The 17,149-nt window shown below is 39.5% G+C and overlaps 1 protein-coding gene across 2 annotated transcripts in view; it reads left to right on the forward strand.

Annotated features, from left to right (window-relative positions):
* Nucleotides 1–3: 3 nt before the first annotated feature.
* DROSHA (drosha ribonuclease III) overlaps nucleotides 4–17,149 on the forward strand; it is a 67,917-nt gene continuing 50,771 nt past the window's right edge. The window contains exons 1-9 of one of the 2 annotated variants that reach the window (XM_010708441.3): nucleotides 4–53; nucleotides 2,236–3,093; nucleotides 4,963–5,055; nucleotides 6,228–6,459; nucleotides 6,991–7,132; nucleotides 10,439–10,593; nucleotides 13,105–13,185; nucleotides 15,112–15,198; nucleotides 15,304–15,390. In XM_010708441.3, coding sequence (XP_010706743.1) covers nucleotides 2,243–3,093; nucleotides 4,963–5,055; nucleotides 6,228–6,459; nucleotides 6,991–7,132; nucleotides 10,439–10,593; nucleotides 13,105–13,185; nucleotides 15,112–15,198; nucleotides 15,304–15,390 — 1,728 coding nt within the window. In that variant the 5' untranslated portion in view covers nucleotides 4–53; nucleotides 2,236–2,242. Of the gene's footprint in view, nucleotides 54–1,347; nucleotides 1,481–2,235; nucleotides 3,094–4,962; nucleotides 5,056–6,227; nucleotides 6,460–6,990; nucleotides 7,133–10,438; nucleotides 10,594–13,104; nucleotides 13,186–15,111; nucleotides 15,199–15,303; nucleotides 15,391–17,149 lie in introns of those variants that run through there. The other variant, XM_010708442.3, reaches the window with a different exon arrangement.

Raw genomic sequence — 17,149 nt, forward strand, 5'->3', positions numbered from 1 at the left:
CTGCGCTTTCCTCTTCCGGAGCAGCGGGCAGGGCTGGCCGCGGCCGTGCGGCGGTAGGTGGGATGTGTTGTGTGCCGGGGGACTGAGGGTGGGTAGGGAGCTTGGAGAGCGGGCAGTGATCCGAGTTCGGGTGTTCGATGCTGGGCTGCCCTGCTGTCTGTGAGCCTGGGGGAGGCTGTGCTTTGGTGGTCTGTGTGGTAGGAGGAAAGGGGCTCTATCTGTTATTCTTAGTATTTAGCAGCTATGAAGGTACTGGAGTCAAAATGGTTCTCTAGCGGTCCGCGAAAACCTCACTACGGCCTTTCAGTATTTGAAGGGAGCATATAAAGAAGACGGGAAATGGCTGTTTTACGAGGGTGAATAGTGATAGGACAAAGGGGAATGGTTTTAAACTAACACGGGGAGATTTAGGTTAGTTATTAGGAGGAAGTTTTTCACCCAAAGGGTGGTGAAGCACTGGAACAGGTTGCCCAAGGAGGTTGTGGATGCCCCATCCCTGGAGGCATTCAAGGCCAGGCTGGATGTGGCTCTGGGCAGCCTGGTCTGCTGGTTGGTGACCCTGCACATAGCAGGGGGTTGAAACGAGGTGATCTTTGTGGTCCTTTTCAATCCAGACCATTCTATGATTCCATGAACTGTGGGTTTTCTTGAGAGCCCTAATAGAAGCAAGAGTGCTGGAGAGGCACTGCTGACTGGAAGGGAAAAATAGATTTACCACTGTGGCTGCTGCTTCCTAGAAATGCAGCTTTCTTACTGAATCCCTTGGAACTCTGTTCCCTTTGAAAAGGGAACAAATCCCACCACCAAGATCAATTGATAGGCCAAGGGGGAATGTCCTAAAGAGGGAAGATTTAAGTTGGATCTTAGGGAGGAAATTCTTCATTCCTAGGGCAGTGAGGTACTGACACAGCTGCCCAGAGAAGCTGTGGGCATCTGATGTTTGGAGATGTTCAGGGTCAGGCTGGATGGGGCCATGGGCAGCCTGGCCTGGTAGTGACAGCCCTGTCCATGGTAGAGGAGTTGGAACTAGACAGTCTTTGAGGACGCTTCCAACCGAAGCCGTTCTGTGATCTTTTAGGAAAACAAGGCTTGACTTATGTGACTACTTAACTGTTCAACTTTTCTCTCCATTTTAAGGAAAACATCATGACATCTGCTTAGAGGCATGATTTAGTGGAGAGTTGTTAGAGTTAGGGTAGTTTGATTAGGTTGTGGTTGGACTCGAAGACTTTAAGGTCTATCCCACCTGAGCAATTCTATGATTCTATAAGTGCTTTTTAAACTTTATTTTACTTTTTTCTTTTTTTTCCCCCACAGGTTTTAAACTTAGGAATTTTAATTAAAGAATGAAATGAAATTTAATTAAAGAATGAACTTTTATGAAGCACAGTAGTTTTCATTTATCAGTTAATACAGTGCATTGCATATGTGCATAGTTTTGAACACAACTTCAGCCTACTTGAAGTAGTGGCAATTACTGGTAAGATAAGAATTGAATTTACGAATTTTTGGAACTGTTTATTTCAATTACATTAGAGTAACAGTGCAGTCTACATTGAATTTTTTTTTTTTTTTTGTTGACCTGTTAGATTCTCATCCCGCAAAAAGACCTTTGCCTAACTTAAAGTATTGCAAAACATCTGTTGAATTTGTCCCTGTGATAAACTGGGGTGAAAATCATGAATGTTAGGTGCTGCTTAGCTTATTTAAAATGTGTATGATTTGTAGGACCAGGTGACTTGTGATGAGGTGTCAGAAAAGTCTTCCTACCTGAACTGTAGAATGATGTGCTAGAAAGATCTCCTCATTTTAGGACCTGGGTGACTGTTGAAGATGCTAACATGATTGGTTTTTATGATGATACAAGGTATCTGAAGTCTTTATACTGATGTATCTAGTACACACTAGTGGAGCTGCTTGCAACCATAGCCTGTCCTTGCAGTCACCTGTTAAAATTAACTTTGTCCTGAGTCAGAAAGCATGTCCAGTTGGAGTGCTGGATTAAAGACTACTGGTAAACTACTGTAGTGGATTAAAGACTTAAAGAAATCAGAGGGCTATAATGATCTGTACTAGAGCTCTGAGAAATGCACAGCTCCCACTGAAAGACTGCCATTTTCCACTGCTTTTATTAAAGGGAATGACAAAACTAATTTTGCTATTTCAGGAATAGTTCTTGCAAATGTACTTCTACAAAGTCTTGTACAATTAACTTTTATATTTTCCTCATTAAAGGTGAGCCATGTCTTTCCATTCTGGACGAGGATGTCCCCGTGGGCAAGGGGGACCAGGAGCAAGAACTTCAGCACAGACTTATCGTCCTCAGAACCTGCGGCAGCTTCACCCCCAGCAGCCCTCTGTACAGTACCAGTATGACCAGCAAGCCGCGCCTCCAGCTACCTATTCAAACCCTTCAGCCACGAGTTACATGCCTCCCAGGCCAGACTTTGTTCCATATCCCCCACCAGTTCCTCCTTCCACACAAAATCCCATCAGCCAGTGTCCCATGAGGCCACCATTTCCAAACCATCAGATGAGGCAGAGCTTCCCAGTGCCTCCATGCTTCCCTCCTGCTCCTCCACCAGTGCCAGCCCCTAGCAATGCTCCTGTGCCAGCGACTCCTACTGGACAGAGCACCTTTCCATACATGATGCCTCCTCCCGCAGTACCCCATCCTCCCCCTCCACCAGTCATACCACAGCAAGTCAACTACCAGCCTGTGTATTCCACAGGGTATTCCCAACAGTCCTTCCCACCACCTAACTTCAATAGCTATCAGCACAGCTCTGGCTCCTTTCAGAGCAGCACTACCAATAGCAGCAGTGGCAGCAGTCATTTTCGGCACACGGGTCAGTACCAGGGAGAAAAATCACAAAGTGATCGACGATCTCCAGAGAGGAGCAAGCACTATGATGAGCACCGGCATCGTGAGCACAGTCACATCCACGGTGACAGGCATCGGTCCAATAACCACGGGGATCGTCGGGATCGAGGCCGCAGTCCAGATAGGAGGAGGCAGGAAAGCAGTCGGCACCGGACGGAGTATGACAGAGGAAGAATGTCACCTCATCATAGAAGTTATGAGCGTAGCAGGTAAGTTATTTGCTTGCAGTGGGAGAGCTGTGATCGTTGTTCTGTGGTCTATGAGTCTGTGTTCTTTGCTCCCCCTTGTTTTCCCTTCCACTGTGGGACATAGTCAGGGCTCGGCTCTGATGGAAAGAGCTGCTCTTCTGCTGTCTTTCAGATACGTTCTTTTTGCTTCACCTTTGCAGAGTGGCACACTTGTCCCCCTTATCCTTGAAAACAGAGTGAGTTGCTGAGCAGTACTCTGACCTCATTGGGATTTACCTAGAAGTTTATGTTTATGTGGCTTGACTCAGGTAGATGAGTGCAGACTGCTCATTTTGGGATGTATTTTGAAGTTTCTGTCCCTCTGCTTTATAGATAACTCTCAGTCTGATTCTATGAGCTGACCTTGCACAGTTTGCTGTGTGGTGTTCTAAAGCAAACCATCAATACGTTTGCTCTATTTGTCTAATGATCTAGGTGACAGTTTACAGAGAGACTTGAAAGTAGAGCTTATCAGGGCACCTGGATCGCATGCTTCTAATTTTGGACAGTCTGGTGTTTTCATGTGTAACATGAATTTATACTTAGTGTCTATTGTAATGAAACTACTTGGATTTTGAAATGCAGAAATTTAATTTCACAACACCTGTATTAAAAACACGCAAAAACAGCAATGACAAACAAACAAGAAAAAACACGCGCATGTACGAAGTATAGTTTGATTTGGTTGATCTTAATCTGATTTCCAAAAAAAAGGATTGTCCCTAAGAATTTTTTTTCTATGATGAGCATGTGGAATTTTCAGTGTTTTATGAATGACCCAGATGTTTGCTACATAATTTCACGATTTACAGTTTGAATTGAAAAATTCACTTTTAGGTTTTGAAAGTGTGTCTTTCCAGCAGCTTCTTTCTCGGAGGTTGGCTTGTTACTGATTGAAGACCACAGTTTCTAGATCTAGTCTACAATGTATTTGTTTATTGTAAAGGCAGTTCTTTTTTTTGCACAGCATCTAACTCTCAAGCAAATCAGAGGGCAGTAAGATATACAGTAAATCTACACTTGAGCAAGAATTAGTAGGTGTAGGGAAGACCAGATAATTTACCCAGATAAATTATATGAACTTTCTGCTTTGTAAAATTGCATGTTATTTCATGCGTGTGCATGTGGAAATATGCGTGTGCATGTGGAAATATACATATATTCATAAATGAGTCATCATTGCAATAGCCCACAGAACTACCTGAGATATCAGCAAACTCTTTTATTAGGAAGTGTGACAGTTACAAATATGATTGTAGAATAACAAATTGTCAGCTGTTAGTCTGGAAATGTGCCAAAGTGTGATACTCAGTAATTCCTGCTAACTTCATATAACTGGCTTGGATTTGGAGGGACTCCAAGGATCCTGAAGCTCCAAACCCAGTTCTTTATGTTATGTGCAAGTTGGGTCTTGTAGATGAGATTCATGGTTTTGTTGTGATGCAGACCTTATATGTACTTTTTTTTTGTATCTGTGTGTGTGCGCCTGAAGTGACTGTCAGGAGAAAAGGGCTTGCCTGAAACACTTGAGTTACTGCTGTACTTCCAAAGTTGTGTGTGGAATAAGATTTTGTTCCATGCCTTGAGGCATGAAGAGTGGTTAAAGGTGTAATAATCTTACCCTTCTCTGTTTGTTACCGAAGAACAGGAAGAATGACAGTAAGTCCTGTGGTGAATGTCTCAAAGATACCTCTGTGTTGTATGAATTTAAGTATTGTTGAGGTAGATGACTTTATTAACTGTCATGTCATTCTGAATAACATGATTTCAGTTTGCTTCTATATCCCTTTCAGGTGTGGAATGTATGAAAGTACCAGATTTCTCATTTATTTTGTTTTTGAATTCTTCAAGGGAGCGCGAGAGAGAAAGGCATAGGCACCGTGACAGCAGAAGATCACCATCACCAGACAGGTCCTACAAAAAAGATTATAAAAGAACAGGAAGGTAAGGAGGACACATTTGGTCTCCCTTGTTTTTATGAGGCTCTGAGAGTACGTATATGTGCATACGTACCTGGTTTAAAACTCAGAGATGAATCTTAGATTTGTAACCATCTTCACATAGTTACAAATGTCGTGGTTATATCACAGCCTTGTAGGATTAGAAGCAGGATCACTCTCTGGGTACTCCACTGCATACCATACTCTCTTTTACATCTCTTCCAAGTGTGTAAAGTACCAAGTCTGCTTAGAGTCATTTCATGTTTAAATCATGATTTAGGAGCTTTTCTTGTATTGATGCTCCTTTCCTTTTAAATCTTGGCAAGTTGAATTCACTGCGACATTATGGGCTTTGTAGACAGAAGTTTAAAAAAGAAAAAAAAAAATCACAACTGGTGTTGATCAAACTGCAAGAATTGGAGTTACGCAAGCAATTTGCTTTCTATATAATCCAGTAAAAACTTACATCTTTTCTTATACAAATAGTCTGTGGACTATGTATTTAAGCTTCATAGTGCTTTAAGTTTTAGTTGATGGCATAATGGAAGTGCTAAGTCAAGGCTTGAACCATTGATTGAGCAACTGGTGGGAAGGCAGGGCGAATCCAGGGGAGCTCAGGTACTTGCAATGCAGCTGAGGGACTGGAAGGATGGAGCCAGGATCCCATTCAAGGGTTGAGAGTGAAGGCAAGGGTATCTTGCTGGAGATCCCTGCCTACCTGAGGCTTTTGTAAGGGTAAGCAAATATTTTTTCTTTGTTTCTGTGCCCACACAGCTGTTGCATTGAACATATCCTCACTTGCTGCATCCTAGGACTTTGCTACTCCGCTATCACTGTTGTGCTTTCCATCACATTATAGAATTACAGATGGGCTTCAAAGTTGGGGAAAAAATTAAAAAGCTCTTCTCGAATTTCAGTAAAAATTTTAATCTAAACTAACATTTTTTTCCATTTCAATTCTTGAATAAGGTTCAGAATATGAAAGCACTTGTAATTTTAACTGCTTTTATAATAGGTCTAAACTTCAAAGTATTTATTACAGTGAAAAGTTAAAAGCTGGAAAAGGTGATTAGACTTTGATGTAATTTGTGTAGTAGAATTCTATGTTTATTGGAAGTTACCTAGTCGTCATTATAATAAAAAACTAATTGGTTTTGTTTGTTTTCTCCTGTTAAGCCGCTCTCCAAGCAGAGAAAGGAAGAGACCCCGATGGGAGGAAGAAAGAGAACGGTGGTCTGAGAGCCAGAGTGGCAACAAAGAAAAAAATTACACTAATATCAAAGACAAAGAGTCAGAGGAGAATGCATCCGAAAAAAATGAAGATGAAGATGATGAATTACTTAAACCAGTCTGGGTTCGCTGTACCCATTCTGAAAGCTATTATTCAAATGACCCTATGGATCAAGTGGTACGTTCATGAGATCTCTGAAATTACTGCACCCTGTCCATTTTTGATTATTTGATTGCTTGGTTCATGTGAACTCTTCAGCAGAATTGTGTTCTGTGTCATTCAGTGTTGAATCCTCCCAAGCATCTCAGTCTTTAACAACAGGAAAGACCTTATAGATCTATTCTCTGTTTTCATCACTTTATTTAATGTCTTTTAATTCGGATTATTGGTACATGGAAGAGGGGCTTTGTCTCCAAGGTATTTTCTGTTATGCCCACATTTGAGCAAAAGTACCTAAATTGCCCTATCTTTTCTTTGGCTTGGCCAGTGGTTTGATGATCATTCTCCAACAAATGAAATTCTCTGCTCATTCACCTAATGGAGCAATGTAGTTATACACTTAAGCCTTATCAAGTATTTCTGTATTTCATTTAAACTACAGCACTGAGATTTGTCTTTTTGCCCATGCTTTTTACTGTGAAACATTGATACATGTTGTTCTCTTGTGCCAGCACTGCCTTTGCTTTTTTCCTGTTTTTTAATTAACAGGGGGACTCTACTGTGGTAGGCACAAGCAAGCTCCGAGATCTGTATGAAAAGTTTGAGGAGGAGCTGGGAAAACGACAGGCAAAAGCCAAAGCAGCCAGGCCGCCATGGGAGCCACCAAAGACCAAGCTGGATGAAGATCTTGGTAGGCAGAGATGATAGCAAAGCTTTGAAACTGAGCAACCTATAGATCACCTGTTATTTGGAAGTTGTGTGTTTTTGGTGATATCAGTGAGCTAATACCTATTTTTAAATCCATCCTTTCTAGTGCAGTTCTTTGGAGTTTTGTTTTTGACTGAAGTAGAGCTAGATGCTTTATCTAGAAAGCTTAAGGGAAGGGAGAGTATCCATCACTGCCTTATGCTGATGTATCTTCCATGGCATGAAAGTGCCCTGTGTATGATCAGATAAGCCAAAGTGTAGTGTTCAAGAGGCTTTGAGGAGCTTGCACTCTCTGTATTTATAAAAAGGAAGCAAGAGCAGGGATGATAAACTCATATGGCTGCCTGTTATGACACTGTATTTATTTTCCTTCTGCACTATATTTTTGTTGTGTAACTCTGTTTATTACATCCTGTGCAGAATTGTTAATTTCGGAAGAGTTTATCTGTGTTGTCATGGTTCCCATATGGCTCTTTTGCAGTGAAATGAATTTGTTGCCTGTATCAGTTATTGGGGGAAATACTAGTTGAAATAGCAGGGCGTACTTTTTAATAACAATTTGAAGTCACTGAAAGCTGTTTTTCTGATTTTGTTTACTGGGAATTGTGTAGTTGTTACTGTATTTCCAGCACTTTAGTATTACATAGTATGTTTTTTTCTAACAGCTGTTTACAAGGGTGAATAGTGATAGGACAAGGGGGAATGATTTTAAACTAACACAGGGAGATTTAGGTTAGATATTAGGGGGAAGTTTTTTCACTCAGAAGGTGGTGAGGCACTGGAACAGGTTGTCCAAGGAAGTTGTGGATGCCCCATCCCTGGAGGCATTCAAGGCCAGGCTGGATGTGGCTCTGGGCAGCCTGGTCTGGTGATTGGTGACCCTGCACATAGCAGGGGGTTGGAACTAGATGAACATTATGGTCCTTTTCAACCCAGGCCATTCTATGATTCTATGGCTGTGAAAGTAAGTTAATAAATTCTTAGGCATATTACACTGTCTTAGATATTCTGTTGGGCTTGCTTTCTAAGTGATACTTCATATTTGGTTGTTTAGCTGCATATTCTCTAAGGTCTGAGCTTAGTGACTCTAGCAATCAAATGTCTAAAATTCTTAAGTTGAAATATGGGTGTATATAATGACACATTTTAAACTGCCAGCATGTAACTGACTGATAAGTTAAAGATGAAAGGACAAAAAATAAACAATAACAGATTCCTATTTTATTTAAGCTGTGTAGAGAAAACTCTTCTGAGCAGCAGATTTGCGTGTTTGAACTCAATCAGGAATCACCAGCAAAGTCTACTGCACGTTCAGCAGATATATTTTCATGTACATGATTGAGGGGCAACACTACTACATTCAGCTTACCGCTAAAAGCTTTGCTTGGACCTCCACTGAAACTGTTCCTTTTCTGTTTCAGGGTAACAGTGATGGGGCCAAGAGCAACGTTAGCTGTTTTTCTTTTTCCACAGCTCTGCATCTGCACTGTGCCTGTGCAATCTTTTCTCACAACCATGCTTCTGTTGGGGCTAATAGTTTATCTCACTAAGTAGCTAGGCAAATACCCCTGTTGTGCCTTTCATTAGCAGTAGTTGTGTATTTTAGTGAGAGTAATGTGCTCCAAGGTCATTTTTGATTATGAAAGGCTGATTTTCATACATGAAATTCAAAATTCTCACCGATCTCCAGTTCACTCTCACAAGTCCCACGCTGTTTTTGTGCTTTAAGTTAGACTTACACAGAGAAGCAGTCCAGGAGGTTTCTACCGTGTTAGAAAGATAACTTCCTGACACAGCTGTTAAGAGAGCCTACTGGGGAGGTGCCCCACGAGACCTGCTGTTCACAGAGAAGGACTGGTGGGAGATATTGAGGTTCGGAGCTGTCTTGGGCAGAGCAACCATGAAATGTTCTCTATTCTTGGTGAAGTTGGGGTGGTGGTAGGGTAGTCAGCAAAACTGCTACCTTGGACATCTGGTGGGCAGACTTTGAACTGTTTGAAACACTGTTAGGAAGAATCCCTTGGGTTTTGGTCCTAAAGGGGGAAGGGATTCAGGAAGGCTGGTTGCTACTCAAGAGAGAAGTCTTAGAGGTGCAGGAGCAGGCTGTCCCCTTGTCGTAAGACAAACTGGTGGGGAGGAAGACCATTGCGGGTGAACAGGGAACACTTATTTATTTAAATTGGAGCCAAGAAGATCAGTGGAAATGTGTGACAAAACATCCATGAGAGTGTTGTTTCTAAGAACCATAGGAGCTTAGGGATATGTGAGATCAGGCTCTTAAGTTTTTGGATTAAGCCCAATACTTTATACCATCGCTTTGACAGCAGTGCAAAGGAGATATTTTAACAAGTGTGAGATCTGTGCTTTTTTTTCTTCTGCATTTTTCGCTGCTTTGATATATCAGAGGAATTGTTTCAGTAAATACAAAGAAAATGTCAAAAAAAAAACCAAACAAAAACCTGAGGAAAGCTCATTGAACAGAGCTTCTGTGAAAGTTAAGACTGAATTTATTCAGGTTTCATCAGCAGCTTTTTTCAATCATTTCGAGGCTTTTTTCTCATCTGTGTTTTTTATGCGATAACTGATTTATTAGAGATACTTGATTTTAAAAATGAATAACAGCATGCATCCTTTAATAGCTGTATCCATGCATGCTGTTTTGAAAGTTGTGACTTGTCCTGCTAAAGACAGGAAGCATTTTGTAGATAAAATGAAACTGAATGTGAACGCTTATAGCAATCTGATTTTTCTTTTTCTTTTTTTTTTTCTTAAAAAGCAAGAGGTTCTGTTTAGCTCACTCTTGTGAATTTGTCTTATTTCTCTTTTCTATATCTTGTTTTTCATAGAATCATAGAATGCTCTGGGTTGAAAAGGACAATAATGATCATCTAATTTCACACCCTCTGCTATGTGTAGGATCTCCAACCAGTGGACCAGGCTGCCCTGTTTTTGTTTAACTTTAGAGTAATATTTGTATTGGACTACAGTCTCGTTTTATTAAGCATTTTAAAGTCATTTAACTGAAATTCCTCATCAACAACTGATCAGTGGTACCACTAGACAACCAAACTGCAAACAGATGACATGGATATGTAGGTCTTCTAATATCCATAGCACGTGCTGTCACTTTTAATGAAAATGACAGCAACTGCATTTTTAATTAGGGTGAATGCCATGCACTACTTAAACTTTTGTTCTGCCACTGTGAGCTATGATCTGTTAGAGAATTCTGAAAAGAGAATATGGGGAAGTGTTTTTCAACTAACTTTATTTTCCCTGCTTGAATCAGAGAGCTCCAGTGAGTCAGAATGCGACTCTGATGATGACAGCAGCTGCTCTAGCAGTTCGGATTCAGAAGTTTTTGATGTCATTGCAGAAATTAAGCGTAAAAAAGCACACCCTGATCGTCTTCATGAGGAACTGTGGTACAATGATCCAGGACAGGTATGATGAGAGGAGAAAGTTTTGGTTCTGAAAGTCTTTCTTCCCTGTGGACCTAAAGTTCTGCATTGTTCTCAGATATGCTGAGGCATCTATTTCAATATGCTTCCCCCGCTCTTTCCCTTTTGTGTCTCATCTTCTTCATAACACTTAACTTTTGATTCCAAATGTGTGGTTCCAGATCATGACTCTTGTGGAGTATTTGGCTGGAATCACGTCTGACAGCGTTAATAAAACCTGAACTGCTAGCAGTGTGCTAATTTTGTCCTATTATTGCTGAGATAAAGGTGTACAGATGAGTTTTGGGATCGAGAGAAGGCAGCATGTTTATCTCCATTACAAATTATTCACCTAAAAGCTCTCAGCTCGTAATGATAAATAATATTTTAAATATGCTGTTAATGCTCCTAATTTCTTGTCTAATGGTTCTTTTGTAATTGCATGGAGATTATAGTTCTCATTAAATGTAATTGCTGAGCTCACAAAATGTTGTTTTGAATGTATACATTGCACAGAAGACTAGTTTTTGTTAGCGAATTTGCCATCTTCATCTTTCTTTGTTAAATATTTTATGGTCTATTCTAACTCCTTGTCAAATGGCAACCCAGTAAATTTGTTTTTCTGGCACTTTGTATGATTCATGAGTCCAAAATGCAGCAAATTGTAATGCTGAGAGATACTGCAATGCTTATTGCCTCTGTGGTAATTCAGAGGTCTGTTGAATATTCTATTACCAACTCATATTTATGCTTCTAGTTTAAAAAATAATAATAATTTGACTGAGTTATCTGCTTTTATTTATGTGGAAAACAAAATTAGCAAACTGTTCAGGCATTTAAGTGAAAATAAAAATATGCGTGTTGCTCTTGGGCGTATTTCAAAGTAGTGTGCTAGCCCATAACATGAAGTAGTAACTTGCATGAATAGATCCAGGAACGTGTGGTTTACGAATTTCCTGCTGAGAAACTTTCCTTCCTAAATTTTCTTGAGATTTGGTCCTATGTATCTGACTTGCTTCTCAAACCCTGGGCTTTACGGGTACCTCGCATGTCCATCAGTCTCATTCTGTGTATTTAATGTAAGAGAGCCAGTGTTCATGCTGAACAGTTCTAAGAACTAAGGATGAGGTGTTTTTCAGAAGTTATGGTTATTTTCATAGCCTCAGAAGGCCCTTGTTTTTCGAGGAGTAATGAACAATTCTTTATTGACTGCGTTATTTAAGTTGACTGCTCTGTGACTACATAAGCCAGTGTGGAAGTATGTATTTACCTATAAACATCAATCAGTTTCATTAAACCTCTGCTTTCCTCAAGGGTTTCAGTGTGGGATATAGGAAGTTAACAAAATGCATCGTGTCACTTTAATAACACTGCATAAGTTCCCAGAAGAATAAACGAGTGTCCTGCTTCTGGTGTTTCTTTGCACACATTACACATCTACCGTGCCAGTCTGAAGAAACCAGACTGAGATGAACCTTCAGGGAATTAACACTGCAACCAGAAAGTTGTGTTCCTTTCCCAATAGTCTAAAGACTACAGTAGCAGCAGTTTGGTGGTTCTTACTTCCTGGGGTGTCTTCACGTCGTGTCTATTGTCTGATGACATTTAGTCCCTCCGGGGTTTACATTTTCAGCCTTCTTATACTGGTACGGAAAGTTCTGCTGGCTCTTGTATTGCATTTCTATATTAAGTCTAAACAGTGTTCTATGCTTCTTGGATTCAAACTTTCAAACTCTCTGCTAAAGCCCGAGATAAAGAACTTAGCTCATTTCTCTGGTATGGTTCTGTGTTTTGTTGGATTTCAGCGACGGATGTGATGTTAGGAGCAGAAAGCTGTAGTGCATTGCAGCAATTGATAGTCTGCATTGAGTGTCTTAAAGGTGAAAAGACTGACGCTAGCTTTGTACTTTGTGCTTTGGCTCTCTTAAGTTATAGGTACTTCATGCACTCACACGGAATACTGAAGTGGATGTTTTCCCATTTTCTCTTCTTTACCGATCTGTTCACAGGATGCGTTTGAGTTTTCCTTGTTACTTTAAAGTACCATGTAAAATTTTCAAATGGTCTTCTTTATGTACCTTGTTTGAAGGCCTTGCTGTGTTGCAGATGGGTTGATCAGGACCAGGCTTTCAGTGAGTGAACTGAGTGGGACTGTTTGAACGCAGAGATTTCAGTGTGCACTTTTAAGGCCTGATTTTTACTTTAGGCAGACATGCTGTTTCTATGTATATGATAAGGAAAAATGCATTTGACAGCAGAATGGTGCAGTTCTGCTGACACTGTTTTCCCATTTTTGTGCTTCTGAAACAGTCGTGGAGTTATAATGCTATTGTGTGTTTTTCTTACGTTAGTCTATACTGTTTCCATTTTTACTGGCTTAAGAGCATCCACTTAATCTAAGCATGACAGGCTTTTAGAAGCATCAGCACTCTTGGCATTAAAACCAACATACTTTTCCAGACACAATCACCTACTGTTTTTCAATAAAAACAGAATCCTATTTTGTTTTTGACAGATGAATGATGGACCGCTGTGCAAGTGCAGCGCTAAAGCTCGACGAACAGGGATAAGACACGGCATTTATCCTGGTGAAGAGGTAAGTAGTTCTAAGGATTGCAGTTTTGAATACAAACTTACTGCAGTGAACTTGTACTTGGATTTGTAAGTTTTGCTTGTTTGTTGTTTTTTTTTTTCTTTTTTTTCCCCCATGGCTTACAGGCTTAGTAACAGCTTCTCTGCAAAATCAAATCACTTTGTGTAACCTCACATTTAAAACGAAATACTGATAATTAAATCCGTCTGAGAACTACAGAAAACTTTTTCCCATAAGTGCTTGGCTGTAGGTTTTTAAAATAGAAGGGGAATGTAGGAACGATCTCCCATTGTCAAGTGGATGAGTATGTTATAAGAACCCTCTTTTACTTTAAAAATAAATGAATTAATAGATCTGCTTCTGGAGGAGCAGCAGGCTTTTCAGGAGATGGTGTTGCTTTGGTGATGAAAGCACGTCTGCACTACAAAATGTCAAACAGTTTAAGTTTTTAATTAGTACTCGATTAGAAAAAATTGAGCCCATCAGCTTCCTGAAACATTTGTAATGGTAGTGCCCTTCATTTGGAAAATGTTGTCAAAATACTGGTGGCTTTCCATAGAAGTATTTATTTGCTTTGTGGGCTGTGTTTCTGGAAATAGACCACCTCAAGGTTTTTATTGAAAAAAACAAAAAAAACAAAAAAACAGCTTGATTGTAAATGTTTAAGAAAAGTAGAGCGTAGTTTTACACTTTACCTTCATAGATTTCCTTTAAGAATTTAGTCTTTCAGTATGCCTTCCAAAACATTTAGTGAAACATTCTTTTATTTCTTTGCAGTTGAGGGTTTGTGAATGTTACTGTTGCAAGGGATAAATTATTCCATTTCAGAAAAATGGCTTTGGTCTGAAGCTCTCCATAAATCACTTGAGGATCAATTCCTCCCCACATTGTCTTGAGTATTTTTCTTGCAAGCAAGAAGGAAGAGAACTTTACCAGGAGAAAACTAATAAATAAAACTTGCTGCATGAAGGAGTGAGAACAACTAGGAATGTGAGGCTTCAGAAAATCTAGTATATATTAATTTTTATCCTATCCTTCAAGTAATCCTGGCTAGCTTCTAAACAGTGTGGTTTGTAACTGTCTTGTCACAATGGTGAGAGCATAACCTGCATCTGAGCAGAGTAACCACTCTGTTTTGTGGATGAGTTCTGCAAATGGCACAGAGCTGTGCCGTGGTGTAGCAGGCCAACTTTATAGTACTGTTTTGTGTAGCACGCCACTTGTCACAGGTATTTTCCCTGCAGATAGTCATATCAGATTGATAGCAGCCCATCAAACATGAGAAATTGGTTTTGTCAAACTGCTGAGGGTTTTTAGATCTTTAGGTCTTAAACTGGGCTGCTTCAGAAGAAGCTGGAGCAGGTCACAAGTCCCCAGCAGTTGGAGGAAGCAAATCCCTTCAGTGCAGAGCTGCCCCCTAGTGTACCATTCTCACAAGCAGGCTTTATGACCTGACAGAGCAAAATCATGTGTGCCAGGGATAGACCCTTCTCTTCAGGGCCCGGGTTTACCACCAGCAGATGGTATTTGTCTCTTGATAATGTACTTGGATCTTCTTATGCGTGGCCTAAGTTTATTTCTGTACAATTTTAAAATCAGCATCTTGAAACAATTTAGTATAAAAGAGGAAATCAGTCTGCGGTGTAAATGGCTAACTGCTTTGTAGGAAACATGAAGAGTCAGATGGCAAATAAAAAAATTATAGCAGTGTTTTTCACTTCTTTGGTTTGAATAGCATTAGAACTATTTCTAGAAGTGACTATATAGATACAGCCAGTTTCTCTTTTCCTGGAATCCTTAATTACGACAACCTTCTTTATTTAATTTTTCCTAGTGTATATTTCACGGCTATTAGAAGTGCTTTATTCTCTCTTTTAATCTAAATTTGCCTTGACTTTGCACATAATTCTACTTATCTCTTTCTTTAAGCCCATTAAACCATGTCGCCCCATGACCAACAATGCTGGAAGACTGTACCACTATCGAATTACAGTGTCACCTCCCACAAACTTCTTAGTAAGTACTTTAAAAATAATTCTAACCAGAACTCTAATTTTGTCTTCAGAGTGGAAGTAGTACTGCTTCTTGTTCACTCCATGCTGTTTTTGCTTACCTTTTTAGACAGACAGACCTACTGTTATTGAGTATGATGACCACGAATATATCTTTGAAGGATTCTCCATGTTTTCACATGCCCCACTAACAAATGTAAGTATACTCCTTACACTGTATGTAGGATTTGTCTGGAAGGCAAACTATTTTTGCCCTGAAGTAGAACTTCACTCCGAGGGCTGTTACAAACTTTCTGCCAGCACTGGAGACAGGAAGAGAACGTTTGTGCTAATGAGTGTCAGGTTTTGTCTTATGTAATGGTGGTAGGCATTGCCTTCAAACTGTGACTGAGACTGTGACGTGCATCACAGTCATATTTTTTACATTTTGCAGTTTGAAAATGTAATAAATCATGGAGTAACTTGCTAAAACTGTTAATTGGCTTTAAATTGGATGAGGAGCTTTGCTAAATTGAAAAAGTTTGTTTAAAAATAATTAAAACAAACAAACAAACTTTTTCCTTTAGTGACAAATGGAGACTGGACTTTTTTTGAGATATCCTCTCTAAAAGGATTTTCTCTCTTCAAAAACATTTCTTAGGCATATCTATTACTTTCCAACATCCGTTTGATTTCTTCAGTCACTCACCTCTTTATGATATTTTATTAAAACTTGCAGGCTTTTAAGGCAATTGATTTTTCTTTTCTGAAAGCAAATATAACAACAAAAAAGGTTGATACCAGATGACTCTGCTCTTGCAGTGTAAACTGTTAACCACATCAGAACAAAATAATATACAAATAATTAAAAATATCTGTACCTTTTTTTATATCTTGATATTTTGAGAATTTTTTCCAAATGCTCTGGGATACTATTTCTTTGTTTTTTATACCTGCTACTACCTGTTTTTATACCTGTTACTATCTTCCCCGTCCATGTCAAAGCCCAGTATAAAAATGGTCACAATACAGGACTGCAATCTAAGAATACTGGAACTAAGAGACACTGAGGGGAAAAAAAGGATTTTTAACTGACAGTTTGCTTATGTTATGAATATGACAATGCTTTAGCTCTGGTGAGTAGAAGGGTCTGCTGTTGACAAGAACCCTGCAGATCAACGGTACTCAGCTAGTGGGGGGTAGCACTGTGATGCACTCCTGCCCTGCAGCATTAACTCAGCCTTGGGGTTCAAGACAGATTTAGCCCAAGGCTTTATTTTCATTTTGCAAATGAGCAAATAGGAACAGTTATGTTGTTTTCTCTTATTAAAAGGATAAAGAGGCCACCTTATCTTTATCATACAATGCCTGCTATGTGAGAAGAAGGCAGTGTTAGAAAAGAGAAAAGAAAAAAAAAAAAGCAAGGAAACCTCTTATTGTGTGACATGAGCAATGCAGATGTTAAACTGATTCTTATTGTGAAGTACACAATAAGAGGCCAGAATCAGATAGCAATTTCTCATAGTAATTTCTCATTCCCACTGGGGGAAATGGTCAGCAGCAAATGATTACCTTTCTACAGACTGGAATACGACATGATATTGTAGCCTGTTCTTGTTTCAAACAGGCATAAAATCTTTTGGAGAGAGATTCCCTGGCTCTACTGAGAAGATTTTGGAGCACATAACTTTCAGTATAGTTGCCATAGCAAAATTCTAGTTAATGGAGATCTTGTCCATAGTCATTTCTCCAAAACATTCATTTTCTACATGGTAGCAAGAAAAAAAAACTCAGGCTATTGAGTCTCTGTATGAGAACATTTTATGCTGTTTGAATTTGTGTGTTAGAAAGAAAACAGTCCCTGTATAATTTTTTTAAAAGCATTTGAATGGGACAGGTTTCCCTCTCACGTTCTAGATGAAACTAGAATACTTTTTTTATTTTTTCTACTATTCTATTTATAACATTTAATAATT

The sequence above is a fragment of the Meleagris gallopavo genome, chromosome 3, assembly GCF_000146605.3.
Source record: "Meleagris gallopavo isolate NT-WF06-2002-E0010 breed Aviagen turkey brand Nicholas breeding stock chromosome 3, Turkey_5.1, whole genome shotgun sequence".
In the NCBI taxonomy this organism is placed as follows: Eukaryota; Metazoa; Chordata; class Aves; order Galliformes; family Phasianidae; genus Meleagris; species Meleagris gallopavo.